This window comes from Phodopus roborovskii, unplaced genomic scaffold, assembly GCF_943737965.1.
Source record: "Phodopus roborovskii unplaced genomic scaffold, PHOROB, whole genome shotgun sequence".
NCBI lineage: Eukaryota > Metazoa > Chordata > Mammalia > Rodentia > Cricetidae > Phodopus > Phodopus roborovskii.
In genome coordinates, this window is record NW_026126638.1 from 6579017 (window position 1) to 6599416 (window position 20400).

Consider the following 20400-nt stretch of genomic DNA (forward strand, 5'->3'; position numbering starts at 1 on the left):
CATGAGCCAGTGGAGCTGAGAGACCCCAAATAAGCAGTTAGCATTACCCACACATTCCTAACAAGTGCTGCTCGTTAGGCAACTCTACTGCTCATCAGCATTTGGAGAGGCTTGAGGATAGCTATGAGAATCCAGTAATTCTTGGATATTAAAAAACTAAGATTGTTCCGAATAAGTTCTCTTTAGCATGTTTTCCTCCCTGGCTTCTAACACACAAAACAAGAGCAACAGCAAGGAAGCGCCTGCTGCAGGAATTTTCATCCTTAGCAACTGAGAACAACCTAGGAATTTTACTAAAAACAGCACTGCTCCTGAATCTTCCACCACATATTCTGATTTAATTGGTTTGAGGTGGAACCAGGAATCAATGTAGTTTGTTGTTGTGGCTTTTTTTTTTTTTTTTTTTTTTTTTTTTTGGAGACAGGGTTTCTCTGTGTAGCTTTGTAGACTAGGCTGGTCTTGAACTCACAGAGCTCTGCCTGCCTCTACCTCCTGAGTGCTGGGACTAACGGTGTGCAACACCACCGCCTGGCTTATTAGTATGGCATTTTCGTGCATAGCTTGCTTTTGTTGATCCTCTTCCCCTACCCAAATCCCCTGACCTACTTTGAACCCTTACATGTCTCCAAATGCTACATGTTTTATTACCCCACCTTCCTCAAAACCTCTTCTCTGGCTTAGTTATTTCATGACCTATACCCACACTCAAACCCACATATGTGCACATACATTAAAAGCTAAAATCCACATATAAGAAAGAACATGTGGTTCTTGTCTGGGTTTCCTCACTTAATAATTTCCAGATACATCTGTTTTCCTGCAAATTTCTTAATTTCGTTTTCTTTATGGGTGAATAAAATTCCAGTAAGTCTCAACCAGGGGCTGGAGAGATGACTCGGTGGGTAGAGCACTTGCTATGTAAGCCTAACTACCTTGGTTTAGATCCCATATAAAAGCAGGATGCAGGGCACCATCTGTAATCCCAGCACACCTGTACCAAGAAATGGGAAGAGCATATAGGAAAATCTCTAGAAGCTTGGGAGGCCAGGTATATGCAGTTGTGTACAACAGAGACCCCGTCTCAATACGTGAAGGTGAGAACTTAGGTGCACACTTGCACATACGCATGTATACACAGACAGACAAACATGGTGGTGCACACCTGTATTTACAAGCAAGACTCTGTCTCAAAATAAAGTATAAGTAAAAAAAAAAGTTCCCAAAGAATTCTAATATATTCAGACAGGGTTTGAACCAGGGAAGTGGAATGTGATTTTTTTCAATACCTGTTCATTCATTCATAGGGCAGTGTTTTTACACCTGTGATGTTAATGCATTTAGTTCATTAACCAGCTGGCTCAAGACATTACCAGTCAGGGCCCATGGAGAAGGAAGGGTTCTCAAGAGACAGGAAATAGAACACACTGGTATAAAAGGATAAAAGGGAATTATGGGGACTGGAAAGATGGCTCAGGGATTAAAAGCACTAGCTGCCTGCTCTTGCAGAGAACCAGGATTTAATTCCCAACACCACACGGTAGCTCACAACAATCTGTAAATCAATCCTAGAGTCTGACACCCAGGCAAAACACTCATACACATAAAAATCAATAAAATTTTAAAGGAAACAAGAAAGGATAACTTGTGCTGAGGAGAGGGAGGCAGGATAGAAGAGAGAAAATGGGAAGGAAAAATAATACTAAAAGCTTTTCTTTCAAAAGTCATATGGAAACCTACTACTGTAGAAGTCCTTAAAATATATCTATACACACACACATTAGAAAAGTAAAAGATGGAGTTACCTACTGGGCAGCAATGCCCCGACCAGAAACCACAAGGCTAACAAAGAAAAGGCCTATTCCAGGAATGAGTTACTTCCTCTGGAATTATTGACCAGTGGGTCCCTAAAGACCTCCAGACATTAGTCTATTGGCAACTCCTGGTTACTCTCCAGAGCTTGAAGATAAGACCCTACTGCTTAAAACACTACATACTTGACTCATAGAACATGAAGTAATCTAGCTGGTACTCACCTGGAAGCATCATCCCTACTGACTAGCTTTCCTAATGTTGGAAGGTGAAATGCATGCTACCAGAGGAGAAACAAATCATCAATCTTACCCAGGTACAAACCTGGTAAACTACAATAACAACTTGTTATGCCTAACAAGACATGATTATAAAAAGGAGTTCTTACTTGGCCTAAGCAATAAAAACCCAGAATCAGATATAGAGGAGAATGCTGAGAGATCAGAGAGAAGGAGCAAGCCACAGCCAGTGGACAAGAGAGCAAGTACTGTTTCTTTCCACTTACATCCTCTCTGCCCAGCCATCTGACTTCCTGTCTGTGCCCAGCCACTTCACTTCCTGTTTCAGCCCAATCATCTCACTTCCTGTCTGTCTGTACAGACCTCTATGGTTAGCTAGAGATTTGTCATTCATATTAGTTTAATAAAACTCTCTGATTGGACAGTAGCCAGGCAAGAAGTATAGGCAGGGCTACCAAGCTAGGAGAATTCTGGAAAGAGGAAATGCAGAGACACTGTCATGAGCCAGATGAGAATGCCATACAGAGAAAAGGCACCAAGCCATGTGGCTAAACATGAATAAGTATGGGTTAGTTTAAGTTGTAAGAGTTTGTTAGTAATAAGCCTGAGCAACAGAACAAAGAGTTGATAATTAATATAAGCCCCCTGTGTGTTTATTTGGGACTGAATGGGTGCAGGACCAGGTGGGACAGGAACTTCCATCTACACATGATGACTGCTGCAATAGTGACACAAGTTATGGGAGTAACCAAGCACTCTCTACTAAGATTTAAGGCCCACTCCACAAAATGAAGTTCAAACCCAGCACCATTATCAGGCCAAGAACCTGTGGCTACACAGATCCCAGACCCTAGAAGAAAACCTACAATTATTATTTGGATAAATGGACACAATATTAAACTAATCCCTAATGATCTATTATTATATTCCATCATCTGTGAGATAATTACTCCAGCCAATGGGGGAACAAAACCACAGTCACCACCAGAGTTAGAATAAAAACCAAGTGAACTTTCTCTCCTAGTGTTCTTGCTAGTCTGGTTTAGAACTCCTTTTTGCAAAAATTGCCTTACCAAGCTACTTTTGCTTTGTTCATGTGTTCCTCTGTACAACAATGAAACTATTCTTTATTTCTAATGTCATAATCAAGTAGTATTGGCAACTTAATCTCTGATTTTCTTAATCAGTACTAGACTAGCATGCCTATTTCTAAATTATGTTGAGTATTTGGGACTGAAAGTGTTAATCAGCATAGGAGAATTGGCATATCAATTACTACATCTGCCAGTTCCCCCTTACATCCTATCTCTTGACTGCTTAAGCTCCTCCTTTGCAGTTTCCAGCAGAGATATGCAGGTTTCATAGTTACTTTTACTCTTAAGCATTCCAGATTTTATAGTAAACCATACTGTTTAACATTTTAGTTTCCAATTGTGCCCTGCTACTGTGTGTATGTATGCACAAAGGATGGGTGCACGTGTCCCACAGCACAAGTGCACGGTGTAGGTCACAGGACAACTTTGTTGAGCTGGCTCTCTCCTTCCATCCTTACACAAATTCCAGGTGTCAGAGTCTGGTAACCAGCTTTGTGCAGCAGGTGCACTGCAAACAATCTAATAACCTGTGATCTGGCTCAACTCACTTAACAGTTCTAGTAACCACTTGTAGTTTAAGGCTTGCTTTTATCTATGTGTCTGTGTCTGTGTGCAGGTGGGCACAGGGGTTCAAGGAGTCCAGAAGAAAACATCAGATTCCTTGGAACTGGAGTTACAGGTAACTGTGAGTAATCCAACACAGGTACTGGGAAAGGAATTCTGATTCTCTGCATGAGCATCGTAAGTTATTAACCACTAAGCCAAACTACAAATAGAGGTAATTTTTCCTCTTCTTCCTCCCTTAGTTTCCTTGTAGAATGGACACCTTTGTACAAATTAGAGTTCAGTTAGTGCTAACCTTTTCCCCACTGCAATACATTGCTGGTTAAAATACAACTTTAATGTGTGACTTTATCTTTGACAGAATAATTATATGAAGTTGTTTATAATACCGGAACTAAAGGGTAAATTTCACTGTATATAAATTATAGCTCCATTAAAAATTTTAAATCTGCAACAAACAAATAGCTTTCAAACCAACAGTGATTCACCTTATCAATAAATTAGGTCAAAAAAGTCACATGGGTCACATGATCATCTAAAATGCTGAAAAAAATCATAAACATTATTTCAGAATTTTTGTTTCAAGGAATGACTAAATGCATACACCTTTCTCAGAGACAAGCAATTACCAACAATCTAACCACACCATGTTTTTGTATGGCTCTACAAGCTAAAAAACGATCTCTACATATTTTTAAGAGTTGAAAAACAAACTCCAAAAGGGAAAAAGAAAAGCATTGTAACAAGATCCTTATGTGGTCTGCCAAACCTTAAGTTATTTACTATTTGCACTTTTATAGAAAACATCTGCTATCCCTCTCTAAACCTTGTTACTCAAAGTGTGGTCCTTGAGCCACCAGGCTCAGAAAAATCAAGTTCCACCTGAGTAAAGAATCATTAACAACAACAGAATAAAATCAAGTGTTATCTTTCCTAACGATTCTCTATCAGAAACTGCACAGTCAGCACATAATATGAAGGAATGTATAGGAAAAAATCACTAAGGAATATTTCCAGGTATCTACAAAGCAATTGGTAAACTCCAATTAACAAAATTACTTAACAATCCAATATCAAAGTATTTAAAATCATCCTCCCAGACAATTTGGTAATCTCACATGCCAATGGAGAAGAAAAACAATGATGAGACACTTAAGATTTTTTAAGAATTGTCTATTTCAATCAAAACCTCACTTTGCCAGGGTGTGAGTACCCTGAGTTTTCACATCACAAGACCTTTTATCAGCATCTCTGAGTGACCAGACTACAAGTCCTGCCACAAAACAAGTGTTTAATTGAAACGCAAGTACATGTACCAACTATGTAAACATTCTGAATGCTTTTGCTTTGAGAAGGAGCTTTATATTTACATTTAACAAAATTTTAAGTACCACAAAATATTGAAGCCAGTCTGTGATCATGAGGCTTGCATCAGCACAACTCTTTCTCATGCTGGAAGCACTGAGCAATGATTAGTAGCAAACATGCCTGCGTCTAGGATCTTCCTTTCTCCCACCCTCCACCACTTGTCCCTAAAGTCTGACAAAGTCTACAGTATTTCTTAAATCAGTGTTTTTCAGCCTTCCTAATGCTGACACCCTTTAATGTAGTTCCTCTAGTTGTGGTGAGCCCCAATCATAAAATTATTTTGGTTGCTACTTCATAACTATAATTTTGTTTCTGTTATGAATCACAACCCACACGCTGAGAACCACTGTCTTAAATGAAATACTCAAAGTACTGACAATATATTTTTCTATTCCGATCTTAATTCTGTTCATTGTGTCCTAATTTCGGGGTAAAGGCTCTGAGATTAATGAAATAATGTGTAAAAGGTATACTCTTCCTGTATTAAACTAAATGGAAAGAGCACTTGCTGCTCTTGCAGAAGACCTGGGTTCCATTCCCAATGCTCACATGGCAGCTCACAAACTCCAGTTCTAAGAAATCAGAAGCCCTCTTCCAAATTCCACTCGCACCACACACACACACACACACACACACACACACACACACGCACACACGCACACACGCACACACGCACACACACACGGTGCTCATATATATGCAAGCATAACACTCATAAAAATAAATCTTTTAAAGGGTAATGAAATTTTTTCCCTTTACTTTCTCTTTCTTTGTTTCTTTGTTTCTTTCTTTCTTTAGAAGAAAAAGGAAATAAGCAGCATGAGGAAGGAAATGTGGGAACTTTTCATCTAGAGATGAGCTTCTGGAATGAAAAGCATCAGAAGTCTACAATACCTTAGGGTGCAGAAGAAACTCTCGGAAGTTCAGAATCAGTCTCAAGGTCAAATGCCACCCTCACCCACCCATCAAAACTGACCCTGACTGCCACTCATAATCTTATTTTGTGGGCATAATCTAATTGGTGGGCACAGATTAAGGAGAAGGTTTGACTGATTTCTTTTATTGCAGTGAAATTCACAGGGAGCTGTGGATACTTAGAAGTACTAAGAAAGTTGTTAAATTCAACTAGTGTAGAAATATATTCCATAAGTTTTTATAAACTTATTCAAAAGTAAAATTAGGGAAACACTCAGTAGGTTTTGATAAATTATCTCCAATGGCTACCGTCTCCTACAAGAGAAACCTCTTCTCATCAGCAATTATTAACTCTTGAGTCATGTAGCCTACTAGTCTCCTAATTCACTTTGGTTTCAATGACTTCTATTCTAGCTTTGAATTAAGAGTGTAAACATTTCTTTGATATTAAAGAATTAAGGACCTGTGGTTCCAGCCTTACTTTGTAATACTATGCACATCTGTTATCCATCAAAAATCACAAAAAGTACTACCAGGGTGTTATAAGCTGTTGATTAGTGTCTATATGAATATGATTTCATTGCTGTGTCTGGCCTGATTTTCATTTGTAATGCTTTCTGAAAACATAATTTTAAAGGAGTAAAGGAATTAAAGTAAATACATACTGAGCTTAGTTTTGGTTTTTTGAAATAGGGTTTCTCTGTGTAGCACTGACGGTCCTGGAACTCACTCTGCAGATCAGACTGGGCTCAAACTCAGAAAGATTCACCTGTCTCTGCTTCCCAAGTGCTGGGATTAAAGGTGTGCACAACCACTGCCTGGCTCATATTGAGTTTTTAAGACATCAGAAACTGTTATGCCAAAAAAAGTAAAAGTATCTCAAACTGATAAATTATACACAGTCCACTTTATACAAATTTATTAAATTATAACATGTATTTTCTATGATTAGGTAAAGAAAAATAATAAATTTCAAAATCTTCATGGAACCTTATTTTGGTCTATACATTCAATCTGAGTCCAGCTTTCCAAAATAAAATATTCAAAAATTTTTAGTTGCAATAAATCTAAACTGATGAGAGAATGTTTGTCCTTTACAAAATGTTATTACACAAAAAGTTAACATAAAAATTGAACTATAAAAACCAAGTGAACCAGATCTTTACTAAGTGGCAATTCTCTTCATGATCCTTAAGTTATTTATGTAACCCTACCTGTAAGTCATTAGCATACACACAGTGAGAATCTCGAAGCACACAGGGTGGTCTGTTATGATGACAGTGCGGGCACACTCACTTTCCATCTGTCAAAGCTCGAACTGCACACTCAAGCTTTGCATGTTTTTCTGTTCATAAGAAGACACCATGTCCAACTGTGTTAATAGGCAATATACAGGTGGTGTGTTGTGGTATAGTGGTGAGCAGCTGCCTTCCAATATATGAAATACAGAAGTCAAAATTTCTAGTTATAGTAATTGGTAACTAGTTAACCAGAAAAAAAAAAAAGAAAGACTTTTACAAAACACCTAAAACCACAACTTTTTACTTGATTTGTACAGATACACAAAATAAAATACAGAAACACCTCTTTCAGCATAGAGCTAGGGTATGGAGAAAGGGGTGGTGAGCAGAGACCAAATGTGACAGAATAAAAAGGCAGAACTTGCCAGACTGGGTGAACAACAACCCTAGCGGGGTTTCTGGTCTCGGGAACTAAAGGACTTCTATGTCAGTGGCAAACTGAGGAAGACAAACAAACCCTGGAGCACAAACACGCCTGTAAGATCCCTGCACAAAGCACTCTAGGGACAACAACAGAACAACGCGCCCACCAGCAGGGAGCACAAAGTTTTGCTTGGCTTAACCCACTGAAGATGCGGTCAATGAAACCTCACCAAATACTGTGTAAGCACAGAGCGCCCTCACAAAGGGTTAGGGTTCAAATTTATCACATATAATATAGGAACTCCCAACTCTGCATCTCCAAAACTAAATAAAGAACCAGGTAACAGTGCTTGGACTCGGGAGGTTGAGGCAGGAGGATGGCCCCAGTTAAGAAGACAACTTATGCAGCAAGCAGTACTAGGCCCTACATTCCCAGCAGGATCGTGAAGTTATAGTCTGGACCACAGAGTAAGACCCTGTCTCAAACAGGGAATGTAGCTTGGAGCACTCCAGGCCCAGTTTCAATTTGAAAAGCTGGCAACAAAAGCAAACAAAAATAGACAGCTTTCACTCTAAAACAAAGCTCCGGAAATTTTTATGCTATAGTAAGTCATTTACTATCACAAATGCTCCCTTTCAACGTTCTCTTAGTAAATGTGGACTTAAAATACCTAGAGCCAACAACAACAACAACCAAAAAAAAGAAAGAAAAGAAAGAAAAAATTCAGACAATTCCCTCAGAGGCAGAGGCAAGTAGACCTCTGAGCTGGAGGCCAGCCTAGTCTTCACAGTGAATTCCAGGCCAGCCAGAGCTACATAGCTAAGACAAACAAACACAATTAAAATTCATGAACTTGAGGCAAATAATGAACTTCATTTTATATAAGGAAAAACTGGATGAGGGGTATGACATTTTCAGGAAAAATGAATGCTCTATCCTAATATTTGAGAACACACAATACATAAGGGCCTGGATTCGTATCCCAGAAGCTGATCAAGCAGAACTTATAATAGTATTTCCTGACAATAATAATTTTTCTAATATACTACTGTTAATTTTTAGGGGATAACAATGAGTATAGGGGGCAGTGAAGGGGAGCAAGGCTTGTTTTATAGACAATAAGAAAAATTTTTAAATGCTGCATATGTATACGAATACTATAATAAACCTATTATTTTTACAATGCATATATGCTAATAAAAATATTAGCTCACTTCCAAATAAGTAATACTTTAATTAAAAAATAGGAAACAGAAACCATAAATACAAATCCCTTGGCTACATTTTCCATCCTACAAATAAAAAAAACTCCTTTTACATTTTAAAGTATTTTTCAGTTGTATCAAGTGAAACTGGCGCGAGGGGAGGACTTAGGTTTAAAAGGCAAAACCGCTCTGAAAAGGCAAGGCCCAGTGTAAGATACGCAATAAGAACACTCTGTTCTGTTGGGACAATTCTAACCTCGGCATGCTAGCCCAAAGCCTTCTCAGCCTCCCTGCGGCTCTCGAGACCGACCTGAGCTACACAGTGAGATCTGAGCAGACATGAAAACAGTATAGAAAAGTGGGAAGAACTTGAGGAGAGGAGGTCAGGGATACATGGGTGGAGAAGATACAATAAAAGTACCATGTGTACAGGTATGAAATTATGAAAGAATGAATGTTAAATACATATATATAAGTAATCACTTGGGTTTTAAAAAGGGGCAGAGCTCTGCAAATCTAAGTATAGCTAAATTGCTGGTTTGAATATATACACGTGAAATAAAAAGTTCTGATATTTAGAATGCTTTCATAAAATGTCTGTATTTGTAGTATGATTGAGTCTCACTCTGTAGTCCAGGCTGGCCTGTAACACATGCATGAAACCTGGGCTAGCCTCAAAAGCATGGTAATCCACCTGCCTCAGCTCCCAAGAGTTAGGATTATAGGTATAACCCATCATGTCAGCTCTCCTGAAATGTCTCTTTTGAAACTTGATATCACAACTGAGAGGAGCTTGTAGTAATTGTGGACAAAGTTCTGGATTCAATCTTCAGTACACACACACACACACACACACACACACACACACACACACACACACACGCGCGCGCGCGGAAAGCCTGATGAAAGAATTCATCTTACAGATGAAGAAGTAGAGGTCCAACACCTGAGGTAACACACTAGTAAACAGCAAACCCGAAGTAACATGTTAGTAAATGACAAGCTGAGTAAGAGACGAAACAAACTTTGGTTAGCATATTCTAATAAAAGATTACCTGGATAGTATTTTTTTGAAAGGCTTAAAATTCTTAATTTTATGTAAACATTCATTAATAAAAGTTATGCTGTATTTTTTAAAACGTGTACCTATTTTTACGCATGTGTGTTTAGAGGTGGGGATGCAAACGCACCCTCCTGCATATGTGGAAGAGAAAAACTAACATAAGTTGGCTATCTCCTTCTACCATGCGGGGTCTAAGGATCAAACTCAGGTTGCCAGGCTCAGCAGCAAGCGCCTTTCGCCACCAAGCCATCTCACCAGCCACAGGCTATATAATAGCTAAGTCACGAGACAATGCTGAAATTTACATTTCCTTAAAAGTGCTTTATATTCTAAATGAGGAAAACTGAGAGTATAGATTAAAGAGAATACATTATAAGAACATTTTTAATTTATAAAGTTCAGCCATTCAAAGCACATTTATCAAACACCTGAATGTGATAGGAACTGGTTCATTCATCTTGATATACCAGTGTAACATATATTTTAAACATAATCATGGTAATTAATTTCCCTATCTGCTGCACACATGAATTCCCTCTTTCTTCCATCCCTATCCCTTAGATTGTTTTAAGACACACCCTTACTATATATAATAGCTCAGGTTTGGCTTACACTTGCTGTGCAGCCCAGGCTTCCCTCTACTTCCTGACCCCTCCTACTTCTACCTCCTGACTGTTTACGTAGGCACTTTTGAGTCAACTTTTACTGTTACTAATTATTACACTTAACATAAATATTAGAAAATGTATCTGTAAAACCTGTACCACTGGGGTCACAAGTCTGCTGGCCACACACAGGATCACTACCATTTAGCTTGCAAGAAATATTCTGTTATTTGGAATTAAGCAAAAAAAATTTTAGAATTATTATGAGACTAGTACCTGAACCAGGTTCTCAGCATCATGAGGGCAGGATAGCAATGTGGGAATTAGAATGAGGAACTGAACAGGGGTGGTAGGGAATGTCCTCTACCCATATAAAAGACAACACTACTTCCTGGAACAATTTTCGTAAGACACACATTTTCTTATTTCTTGGCCTGAATTCTACACTACCAGTCAGTATTAAAAGCACAGGGGTCAGGGCAGACTAATAGAGGCCCAATTTAGAAAAATCTTCCTCCAGTCTAGGATGAATGAGCTGTTAATACAAAGAACTCCATACATCTCAAAGCACACAGATGGCTGCACTGGTTCCCAGCATCCAACAATACTGGTCATTCAACCGCCTTCCTCTCACATGATGACATCAGAGAGTCTCAAAACTCAGGTTCCTGGACACTGAAAGTCTTTTTCCTCAGTACTGTTTTAAGCACTTTATCTAAAAAGTAAACATTTCATGTTTCCCTAGAAAATAAATCTGGAAATCCGACTCTTCTGTTTGACAAGGGGTAAACTCTACCTGTGACTGTTTTTGCATTAAAACCACAACCCATTACACAAATCTAAGATCAATAATACTAAAAGGGCAATATCTTTTTAATTCTTGAGTCTAAAACATAATTTTTAAATATTTTCCCTATCATATTAATTATCAAGTATATGCCATTTGGCTGGATTCTATTTGGTCCCAATTACATGTAAATCATATTTATTGGGGGGTGTGTGTGTGTGTGTGTGTGTGAATATGTGGAGGTCAGAGGACAGCTTGTGGAAGTTGGTTCTCTCCTTGCACAATGTGAGTCTTAGGATCCGCACTCAGGTTATCAGGCTTGGTGACAAGTACCCTTAACTAATAAGCCATCTCATCAGCCATAAATTATGTTTTAAATAGACATGTCAAAGTAACTTCCCAAAAAGTAAAAGAAGTTTTTAGAACTACTGAAGAAGAGGAAAAGGTGAACTTACATCCCGATTCCATTACCACAAACATCAGAATTAATGAAAAATATTTCACTGTTTGGGCCTCAGGAAAAGAATGTGTATATTTTCACCAAATCACATTTAGAAGCTAAATGATACTATTTCTACCTTCAAAGTACATTATCACTGATTCTTACAATGATAAGTCATTGGAAAATGCTCTCATTTAATACTGAAAAGGCAACAGATAGACAAAAACCTCTAATGTACTTCTTAGTGATATAGCAAGCATTAGCAGCAATAAAGCTCCTTCGTTGAGGAATGAAATGAAAATAGTAATTTCCACTCACTAAATCATTATCCCACAATTACTTAAGAGTTGAGAAAGAGTGTATATGTGCATGTGTGTGTGTGTGTGTGTGTGTGTGTGTGTGTGTGTGTGTGTGTGTGTGTGTAGTGCACACGCAATTATAACCTCATGTAGAAATGAACAAGGTGCTATGCCAGAATTGTAGTATTCAGGCTATAAAACTATGGATTGTAATAATCAACCTAATAAGAGCTCCCACTGGCCTTCTCATTCCTTCAATACTACCTTTTCCATCTCCAAATACACGCAGCACAATACAAATCCTGTGAAGAAAGTTCTCTCTCCCAAACTGTCTGTCCTTAAGACCCTTAACCTCCCAAGGGAAGTAACAAATGGAAAGGCCTGAAACATAGTAACCACTGAATAGCGAATTTCCATCACCACCCTTGTGATAAGCAGCATGTCACAAAGAAACAGAAAAGGAGGCGTGGTGGAGCAGGAACTTCTAATCCCAACCCTCAGAAGGCTGAAGCAGGGTTACCAAATGCCTGCCAGCCTGAGCTGCACAGTGAGAAGACCTGACAGAAGGAGGGAGAAGAGGAAGAAGGGAAGAGGACAGAGAGGGAGGACTGTTCCTTTCACCAGTCTTCTTCCCTACTCATCAGTGAGAGCAGCAAAGCCAATGGGATCCTACAAAAGCAGTAACCTTGCAAACACATCATCACCCCGCAGAACCACTATTAGCTCCACTCCTCAAGATTACATTCAAAGTTCTCAACAACCCCAGCCTCACTGGAACAGCATAGCATACATGGTCTCTAAGAGTCCTTCTTCTGGTTCCCAACCCCTTGCTACCTCCACACTTTCTGATGCTTTACTAAGGGAAATGCCTTGGAGCGAGGGTGTCACTTAATGGCACTTGCACCAAGCCTGCCCACCAATCTGATCCATGTGGTTGGGTGAACTGGCCCCCTGAAAGCTGCCCTGCCACTTTTGCACACCCTAAATATGGTGTGTTTTAAAGGACCATCTCACCTTTGTGATGGTTAACATTACTATGCTTGAGACCAAAAAGGGAAAGGGAAAAAAAAAAAAAAAATGCCTCTAACAAATAAGCCCTAGCTTGTACAGGCTGTACCCTGTCAATCCACTTCCCTTTTTCCCCACATGTTGAAGACTGTCCTTAAATTGACTAATCTTGTAAAATTTGCTGTTCTTACAAAATAATAGGTCATACGACTAACCATTATTTCTGCTTTTGTAATCAAATTTGCTTACTCTGTTCAAAAAGACAATCACAAGACCCAAAAATGGAACTTCAAGGGTTTGGCCTTTGTAAGCCCTGGGCTGATATGGTTAGGGGCTGTGTCTTGGGAGGGCTCTCAGGTATGTAAACATGGTGTCAGGTTTGGGTGCTGGACCTAAATAAAAAGCCTCCTCTTATTAAAATTTATTCATGGTCATTGTGAATCTCTGAGCAACCCTAGGCCCACTATACCTTAATATTATTAAATGTATACATATGCATGCATGTTCTCTCCAGAATAGCCAAACCCTAAAATTTCACTGCACTACTGTCATCTTTTACAGCTAAACAAAATTTTCATTTATTTACAACATGGCATTATCTTTAATCCGTGTCAGCAAATCAGGCCTGATATCAAAACAAAAGGATCTATATAAATCCTTATCCAGTTGCTCTAAGTTCTACTTTATTACATAAAATTAATTTGCTCCCATCTACAAAGAGGTCTAAAGCATTCTAATATGGTTTTTTAAAAAAAGAAATTGCTGGGCAGTGATGGCGCACACCTTTAATCCCAGCACATGGGAGGCAGCAGAGGCAGGCGGATCTCTGTGAGTGCAAGGCCAGCCTAGTCTACAGAGCTAGTTCTAGGACAGCCTCCAACCAGAGAAACCGTGTCTCAAAAAAAAAAAAAAAAAGTATCAGCACAGATACATTAAGTAGTATTTCATAGCTTAATACAAAAGATGCTATTGCAAAAATTGATTATATGATAGTCTATGATCAAGAATATTTTTTTTAAATCTCATTTTAAGTGATCAGATACTATCTTCCTCCTCTCTTAATTACAAAAAAAAAAAAAAAACCCAGGAACTATTAACATGGCTGTTCTATAACTGCTGTAAGAAACAAAACTATTTACAGTTTTTATATTTCTTAATTTTATAAACTGTATTATAAAAAACTTAAAAAAAAAATCACACACCAAAACAAACCAGACTCAAAGTGAACCAGACTCAGTGAACTTCTACAGTTTAAATACTGATTCTGAAGCCATAAGATTCACATTTGAATTTACACATTCACTTAATTCATTCACTATTAATAAAACAAAAAAATCGACAACAGTATTAGAACCATAAAAACAATTAGTTTGTAGCCTTTTTCATATCTCCTGTCCATTACATACATTCAGTCTTTCCTGACCCCTAATATTTACCCTCTTGTTCTTTTTTCTGTTATACTATTATCTACATGTACATTTGTTTACATGTACATGCCTGTATGCATACATACATGTGTTTGTGTGTGTATCTAACTAGATTCCTCATATGAAGGAGAATATTCAGGGTTTTTTCCCCTGAGCTTTTGTGACCTCACTTAATATTTTTCACATTCTAAGTCCATCCACTTTCCTGGGATTTTTTTTTTATTCTTAGTGTTTTCACATCATGTTTCCTGATCCCACTCATTTCCCTCCCTACCCCAAAATAAAACAAACTAAGATTTAAGAGAAAAAGAAGGAAAAGGAAGGAGGAAGAAAGGAGGGAGATAAAGAGGGAGGGAGGGAAGAAGGGGGGAAGGAAGAAGGAAGGAAGGAAAAGGAAGGAAAGAGGAAGGAAGGAAATCTCATTATGGAAGATGCAGTGTGACAGTGACTCACTCAGTAAACCCCTTTATCCTTATATTTTTACATGCAAGAGTTTACTGAAAAGAATCAAGAATCACTGGTCTGGTTGGAGGCCTCTGGTCTCTGTTGCACCATCGACCCTGGGTCCTCACTGGGACTCTTCCTGGGCATCCCATTGCTGCCCTGTGTCTTGGAGATCCTACAGCCCTGACCACAGGACCACAGATCCACAGGACTGACCCCACCCCCACTCCCCAATCCAGCAGCTCACAGATGGGGTGGATGTTGGCATGAACCAACACAAAACCCTGGTTCTGGACCTGGGTATTTACAGGGTTGGTCAGCCTACCAGCTGTCCTGTCTCTGCCACCAGGTAGGCTCTCCAGAATTGCCCTGCTTGCAGCAAAATGAGCAATGTTCAGAAATTAAGTTTCACTTTTCTTTAGATCTGAACAGTATTTATAATATTATCCATTCATCTATTGACTAACAATTAGGATAATTCCAAAGCTTTTCTGTATTGACTAGAGCAGCAGTAAACATGGACATGCAATTACCTCTCTGGTGGGTCTATAGTTCTCTAGACATGTGCACAGAAATGAAATCACTAGGTTACATGGTGATTCTATTTTTAATTTTTTGAGAAATCTCCAAACTGATTTCCACAATGATTCTATTAATTTGCACCCCCACCAACATGGATAAAGACTGTCCTTTAGGAATAAACACAACTTTCCACAGTCAAGTCTGCTTGAAAAAAAAAAAAAAACAAAAGTCCCATTTCTTTCTTTCTTTTTTTTTCCCCTAGCAGTAAGGAAGTATTTACCAGTGAAAGAAGACTAGAAAAAGAAATTGAATGCCTTTTGTATAATACACAGAAACTTACCCACTTGATGGATCTAAGGCAATAGCTCTGGGTTGATCCAACTCTTGCCAAAATAAAACTTTTCGTAAAGATCCATCTAAATTAGAAACTTCAATACGATTAGTTTCCGAATCTGTCCAGTACAATTTTTCTCCGAGCCAATCACATGCCAGCCCATCCGGGGACAATAATCCGGAAACAACAACATTCTGTACGCTCTCAGTTCTGTTAAACTCTGTCCGCTTAATGGCCTCTTCGCTGACGTCACTCCAGTATATCAAGCCATGACCAAACACGAAGTCCACCGCAGCTGCGTCCTCCAAGCCTCCAACTACAATCGTTGCATTCTCTTTGCCATTTGTAGCATCAACCAATCTCAAGTCCCGTCTGTTTGCATAAAGCAACAAAGGGGCCGCTGAAACAAAAATACATAAGAATAAAACAGGTCAGATCTTATAAATTGGGTTTCAAATCAGCAATCAAAAGTAAGAAAGTAGGAAATAAAGAGGCCAGAGAGACGGCTCAGCAGGTAAAAAGGCTTGCTGCTCTTGCAAAGAACCTGGGTTTGGTTTGGCTCTTAGCACCCACATCCACCTGTAACTCCAGCTCCAGGGATCACATGCCTCCCGAGGCTCTGTGGGCACTGTACACATGTGCTACACATAAACTCGCACAGCAAATATCCACACACATGAATGAAACTCACTTTTCTTTAAATGGGAAATAAATCAATAGTGAACTGGCTAAAATCTTTTCACATTTAAAATGGTTTTTTTTTCTAGCACTTTAAAAAAGAACATAGTGAGAATTAAAATCAATTCCACCCAGACGTCTTTTCTTACTGAGAGTCTGTCAGATACAATTTAAAACCTTCTCCATACTAAACAATGAGTAACTGAACACTCATACTCTACTCGTGTTAAGAGCTGCCAGGTGTTTGGTTAGCTGTCTGTTTGCAGAGCTGGTGATCTAACCTGAAGTATATGGATATGAGTGTTCTGCCTACGTCTGTGTTCCACATGCATGCCTGGTGCACACAGAGGCCAGAAAAAGGTTTCAGATCCCCTGGAACTGGAATTACAGACGGCTGTGAGTCACCCTGTAAATATTCGCAATCAGAACCAAGGTTCTGTGCAAGAATATCAAGTGCGCTCAACTATCCACCCCTAAAAGTACCCCTCCTTTTTAAATCATAAAGTGGCTCACAAAACTACTACCAAAAAAAAAAAAAAAGCAATAGTTAAGCCCATTTGTAGAACTGTATTGGCCAACTGAGTTATGAACATGTATGTGTTCTATTCATCTGTTAAATAACATGAAATTTCTGGTCCAACCACACAAATACATCTGAGCATCCACTTCACTAGAAAAAGAAAATGGTCCTTTCTTCTTACTGTATGTAACGACTACAGAGAGCTCACAGTACATCAAATTCCCCTAAACTCACTGTAGATGTGCACACATCACACCCAATGGTCACTATTGACTAGTCTTACATTCAGGTTTTTATAGAATAGCCAAACAGGAATATCAGAAAAAAAAAACATTCCTATTAGTGAAGAGTTCAACACCAAAAGGCTGAAGAAAAACAAAACAAAGCAAAAAACAACAACAGTAGTCCCGATACACTTAACCTTTACAATTTAAGAGTAAAAGTAATGCAGTAGTTAACAGATACTTTATGGCTCAACCATCCATGAAAGACTTTATATACCAAACCTGTTTGTGGCATTAAGTGGCAGCCAAATGACTTTCATAATTTTTAAGTCAAACTTTAATATTTCCACTGAACAATTTTTAATCTACAAAAATCTAAAGAACTTTTCTGGTAATTTAAAGTCTAGTGGGCTTGCTGAGTACCATTGGAGTTGGAGGGGACCAGACGCAGATTAATAGCTTGAACTTAGCAGTACCAGCTATGGTTAAGCATTGTGGGGACTGTACATTACCCTGTTAACAGCATTAGTTATGGCTGAGGGTTTCTAGGGACTGTTATACTAACCTGAATAGTATCAAAAGGTTCATCTGTACGGTTACCCTTCTGATGCATGATTAGGGTCTACAACATTGTCAACAGTGTCTGTTGAGTAGTGGAGAACATTGTAATACCGTTTTTATCTACTAGATACAACAGACTGTACACACTTGTTTCTCATCAGTAGCCCACATAATAGATACCATGTGTTCACTCCGCAATGTTTACCTGACTTCACAACAAGTGAATTCAAACAGCAGCCACATCTCTTTAGTAAAGACTTGCATGAGCTCAGGAATCTGTTCTTTACCAAATTTCCTTCCTGAACCTCCTCTGTTTTATAAAATTTCACACCTTAATCCTCCAATGGATGTGAGGACATCTGTTACCCCACTGATCTTCAGCGTCGATTCAGCTGATCTGGCAGGCTCAGCGGGTATCACTCCCACCCCACCCCACCCCCGGAATGTTCCCCGTGCACCCCTCCCAAAACTGTGTGCTCAGTCAAAGAGGATGACCTTCAACAAAGGTATAAGTGTAGCTGTGTTCCCCTGCTAGAACCTCGGAACAAGCTCTCGGGGTCCATTTAATCCTTCGTTTTCAAACCAACTCATAAACACAGTGTCTCAGGAAGAAGGGTTAAAGCCATACATTCCTTTTTTTCCCCTGATGGAGACGAGGTCTTGCTCAGTAGCCCAGGAGGGTCTCAAACAGTCACAATTCTCTCTAGGTCCTAGGATATCAGCAGGGGTCACATCTTCAATATCTTTCTTATCCATCTCAAAAGGTAATCTGGGTCCAGGTGTGATGGCATGTACCATCAATCCCAGCACTGGAGCCAGGTGGATGTCTGAAAGTTTAAGGCCAGCCTGGTCTATATATGCATGCTGTAAGGCCAGTCAGGGATACACGCTGATTTCCTCAGTAGAGGGTGGGGAAACACTTTAGGTTCACTCTCTCCCCAACTTAGCTGTCTGTATCTTCAAAGGCTCATGGCAGACTCAGGTTCAAACACTACCCAACTCTAACCTTGCTTGCTATCAAGAGAATACTTCTCTTTCTCCTGACTATACTTCACACCACCATTCACTCTCTAGTGACTTCTTTAATCCAGCTAACAACTTTCTCAGTCCTTATTCTTTTCTCCGCTGCAGCATTTGCTATAGCCATGCGAGTGCAATGTTCTCTCCATATCATACTATTATTCTTGTCTGTTTCAAATCTTTCTCCCACTTCTCACATAGTATTCTGAGACCTCTAGTCCCCAAATGAGAGCATAACCAGATTCTCCTGATCACCACAAAGCTCTACACAACTGATTTCTAAACCATCATCTTCAAGCTAACCTAACACCATCTTCTGTTCCTCCGGCTTTTTTTCCCCTGGTAGTGGGGCTGCAATCTTTCTATCATTTTACTTAAAATTCATTTCCTTTCCCTCCAAAAAAAAAAAAAAATTCCTCAAAGCTGTTATTTGTGGGGTAGGGATGGTATAGGCCAGTGTGTGCAAGTGTGGGATGGCTGCTCTAGCCCATGCATGCACCTGTGGACATCAGATGTCTCCTGAGACAGGATCTCTCACTGAGCCCAGACTGGCCAGCCAGTGAGCACCCCCACCTTACCCTGCCCCCATTTTCCTGAAGCAGGCCCCCAGTACTGGGGTTGTGGCACCCCTGGCTTTACATGGTACCAGGGATCCACACTCAGGTACTCACACATGCATAGCAGGCACTTTTACATAAAGATGTCTCCCCAGTCTAGGTCTCCTCCCCTTTCCCCTTTCCCAGAGTCTGCCAATGACTGTGTAATTAACCCTCCTTTACCATTTCTTTAAATGTGCCCCTCATTTCTAGGACCACTCTGTTGCCCTGGGCTTCATGAGCTCGCAGCTAAACTACCCTAACGGTGAATGATCTCAGCAATCCCCTTTCCTACGTCTGATATATAGTTGTGTTTCCCCCAACTCAAAAGCTTTCTCACTCCCTTTGTGTGAGACACGAAGCCAACACCTCAGCTCCCCATCTGCTTCCTCCTGCAGCTCCAAATTCATGTTTTCTAGCCCTGCACATAAAGTTTAACATATAAACTGGGAGCACATCGCGCCACGTCACCCGCCACCAGCGCATTCATTTTCCCTGCTCTCTCGTGCTTCTCTCCAGTGAACAAATCTAAGCCCTGCAAGGCAAGAGTCAAACCTTATCTACATCTTTCCTCGTCCAGAACTAGGGGTAGAGTTCAGTGGTAGAACACTTACACAGCATGCACAAAGCCCTGGCTAGATCCCCAGCCTTGCCAAAAACAAAAACAAAAAAAGTAATCTTCCATCTTCCAGAGCCTAATCTAAACCTCATTTAGAGACCGGGAAAATGGCTCAGCAGGTAAAGATGCCTGCCAACAAGCCTGATGACTGGAGTTCAGACCCCATAGTGAAGAGAACTGACCCCTCCCAAATTGCACCCACCCATACAAGCCCACACCCACAAGCGCGCGAGCACACACACACACACACACACACAGAAAGGGGGAGGGGGAAGAGAAGGAAGGAAAGGAAGGGGAGGGAAGGAAGGGAAGGAAAAGAAAGGAAAGGGAAGGAAAGAAAAGGGAAGGAAAGGGAAGGGAAGGGAAGGGAAGGAAGAGAAGGGAAGGGAAGG

The 20400-nt window shown here is 39.8% G+C and overlaps 1 protein-coding gene and 1 pseudogene across 1 annotated transcript in view; one reads left to right on the forward strand and one right to left on the reverse strand.

The window, feature by feature from the left end:
- Positions 1-20400, reverse strand: part of Lrp6 (LDL receptor related protein 6) — a 120531-nt gene that overhangs the window by 84758 nt on the left and 15373 nt on the right. The window contains exon 2 of the mRNA XM_051173184.1: positions 15797-16190. Within this exon, the coding sequence (XP_051029141.1) occupies positions 15797-16190 (394 nt within the window). The remainder of the gene's footprint in view (positions 1-15796; positions 16191-20400) is intronic.
- The window catches only part of LOC127212972 (actin-related protein 3-like), a 220518-nt pseudogene that overhangs the window by 29706 nt on the left and 170412 nt on the right, over positions 1-20400 (forward strand).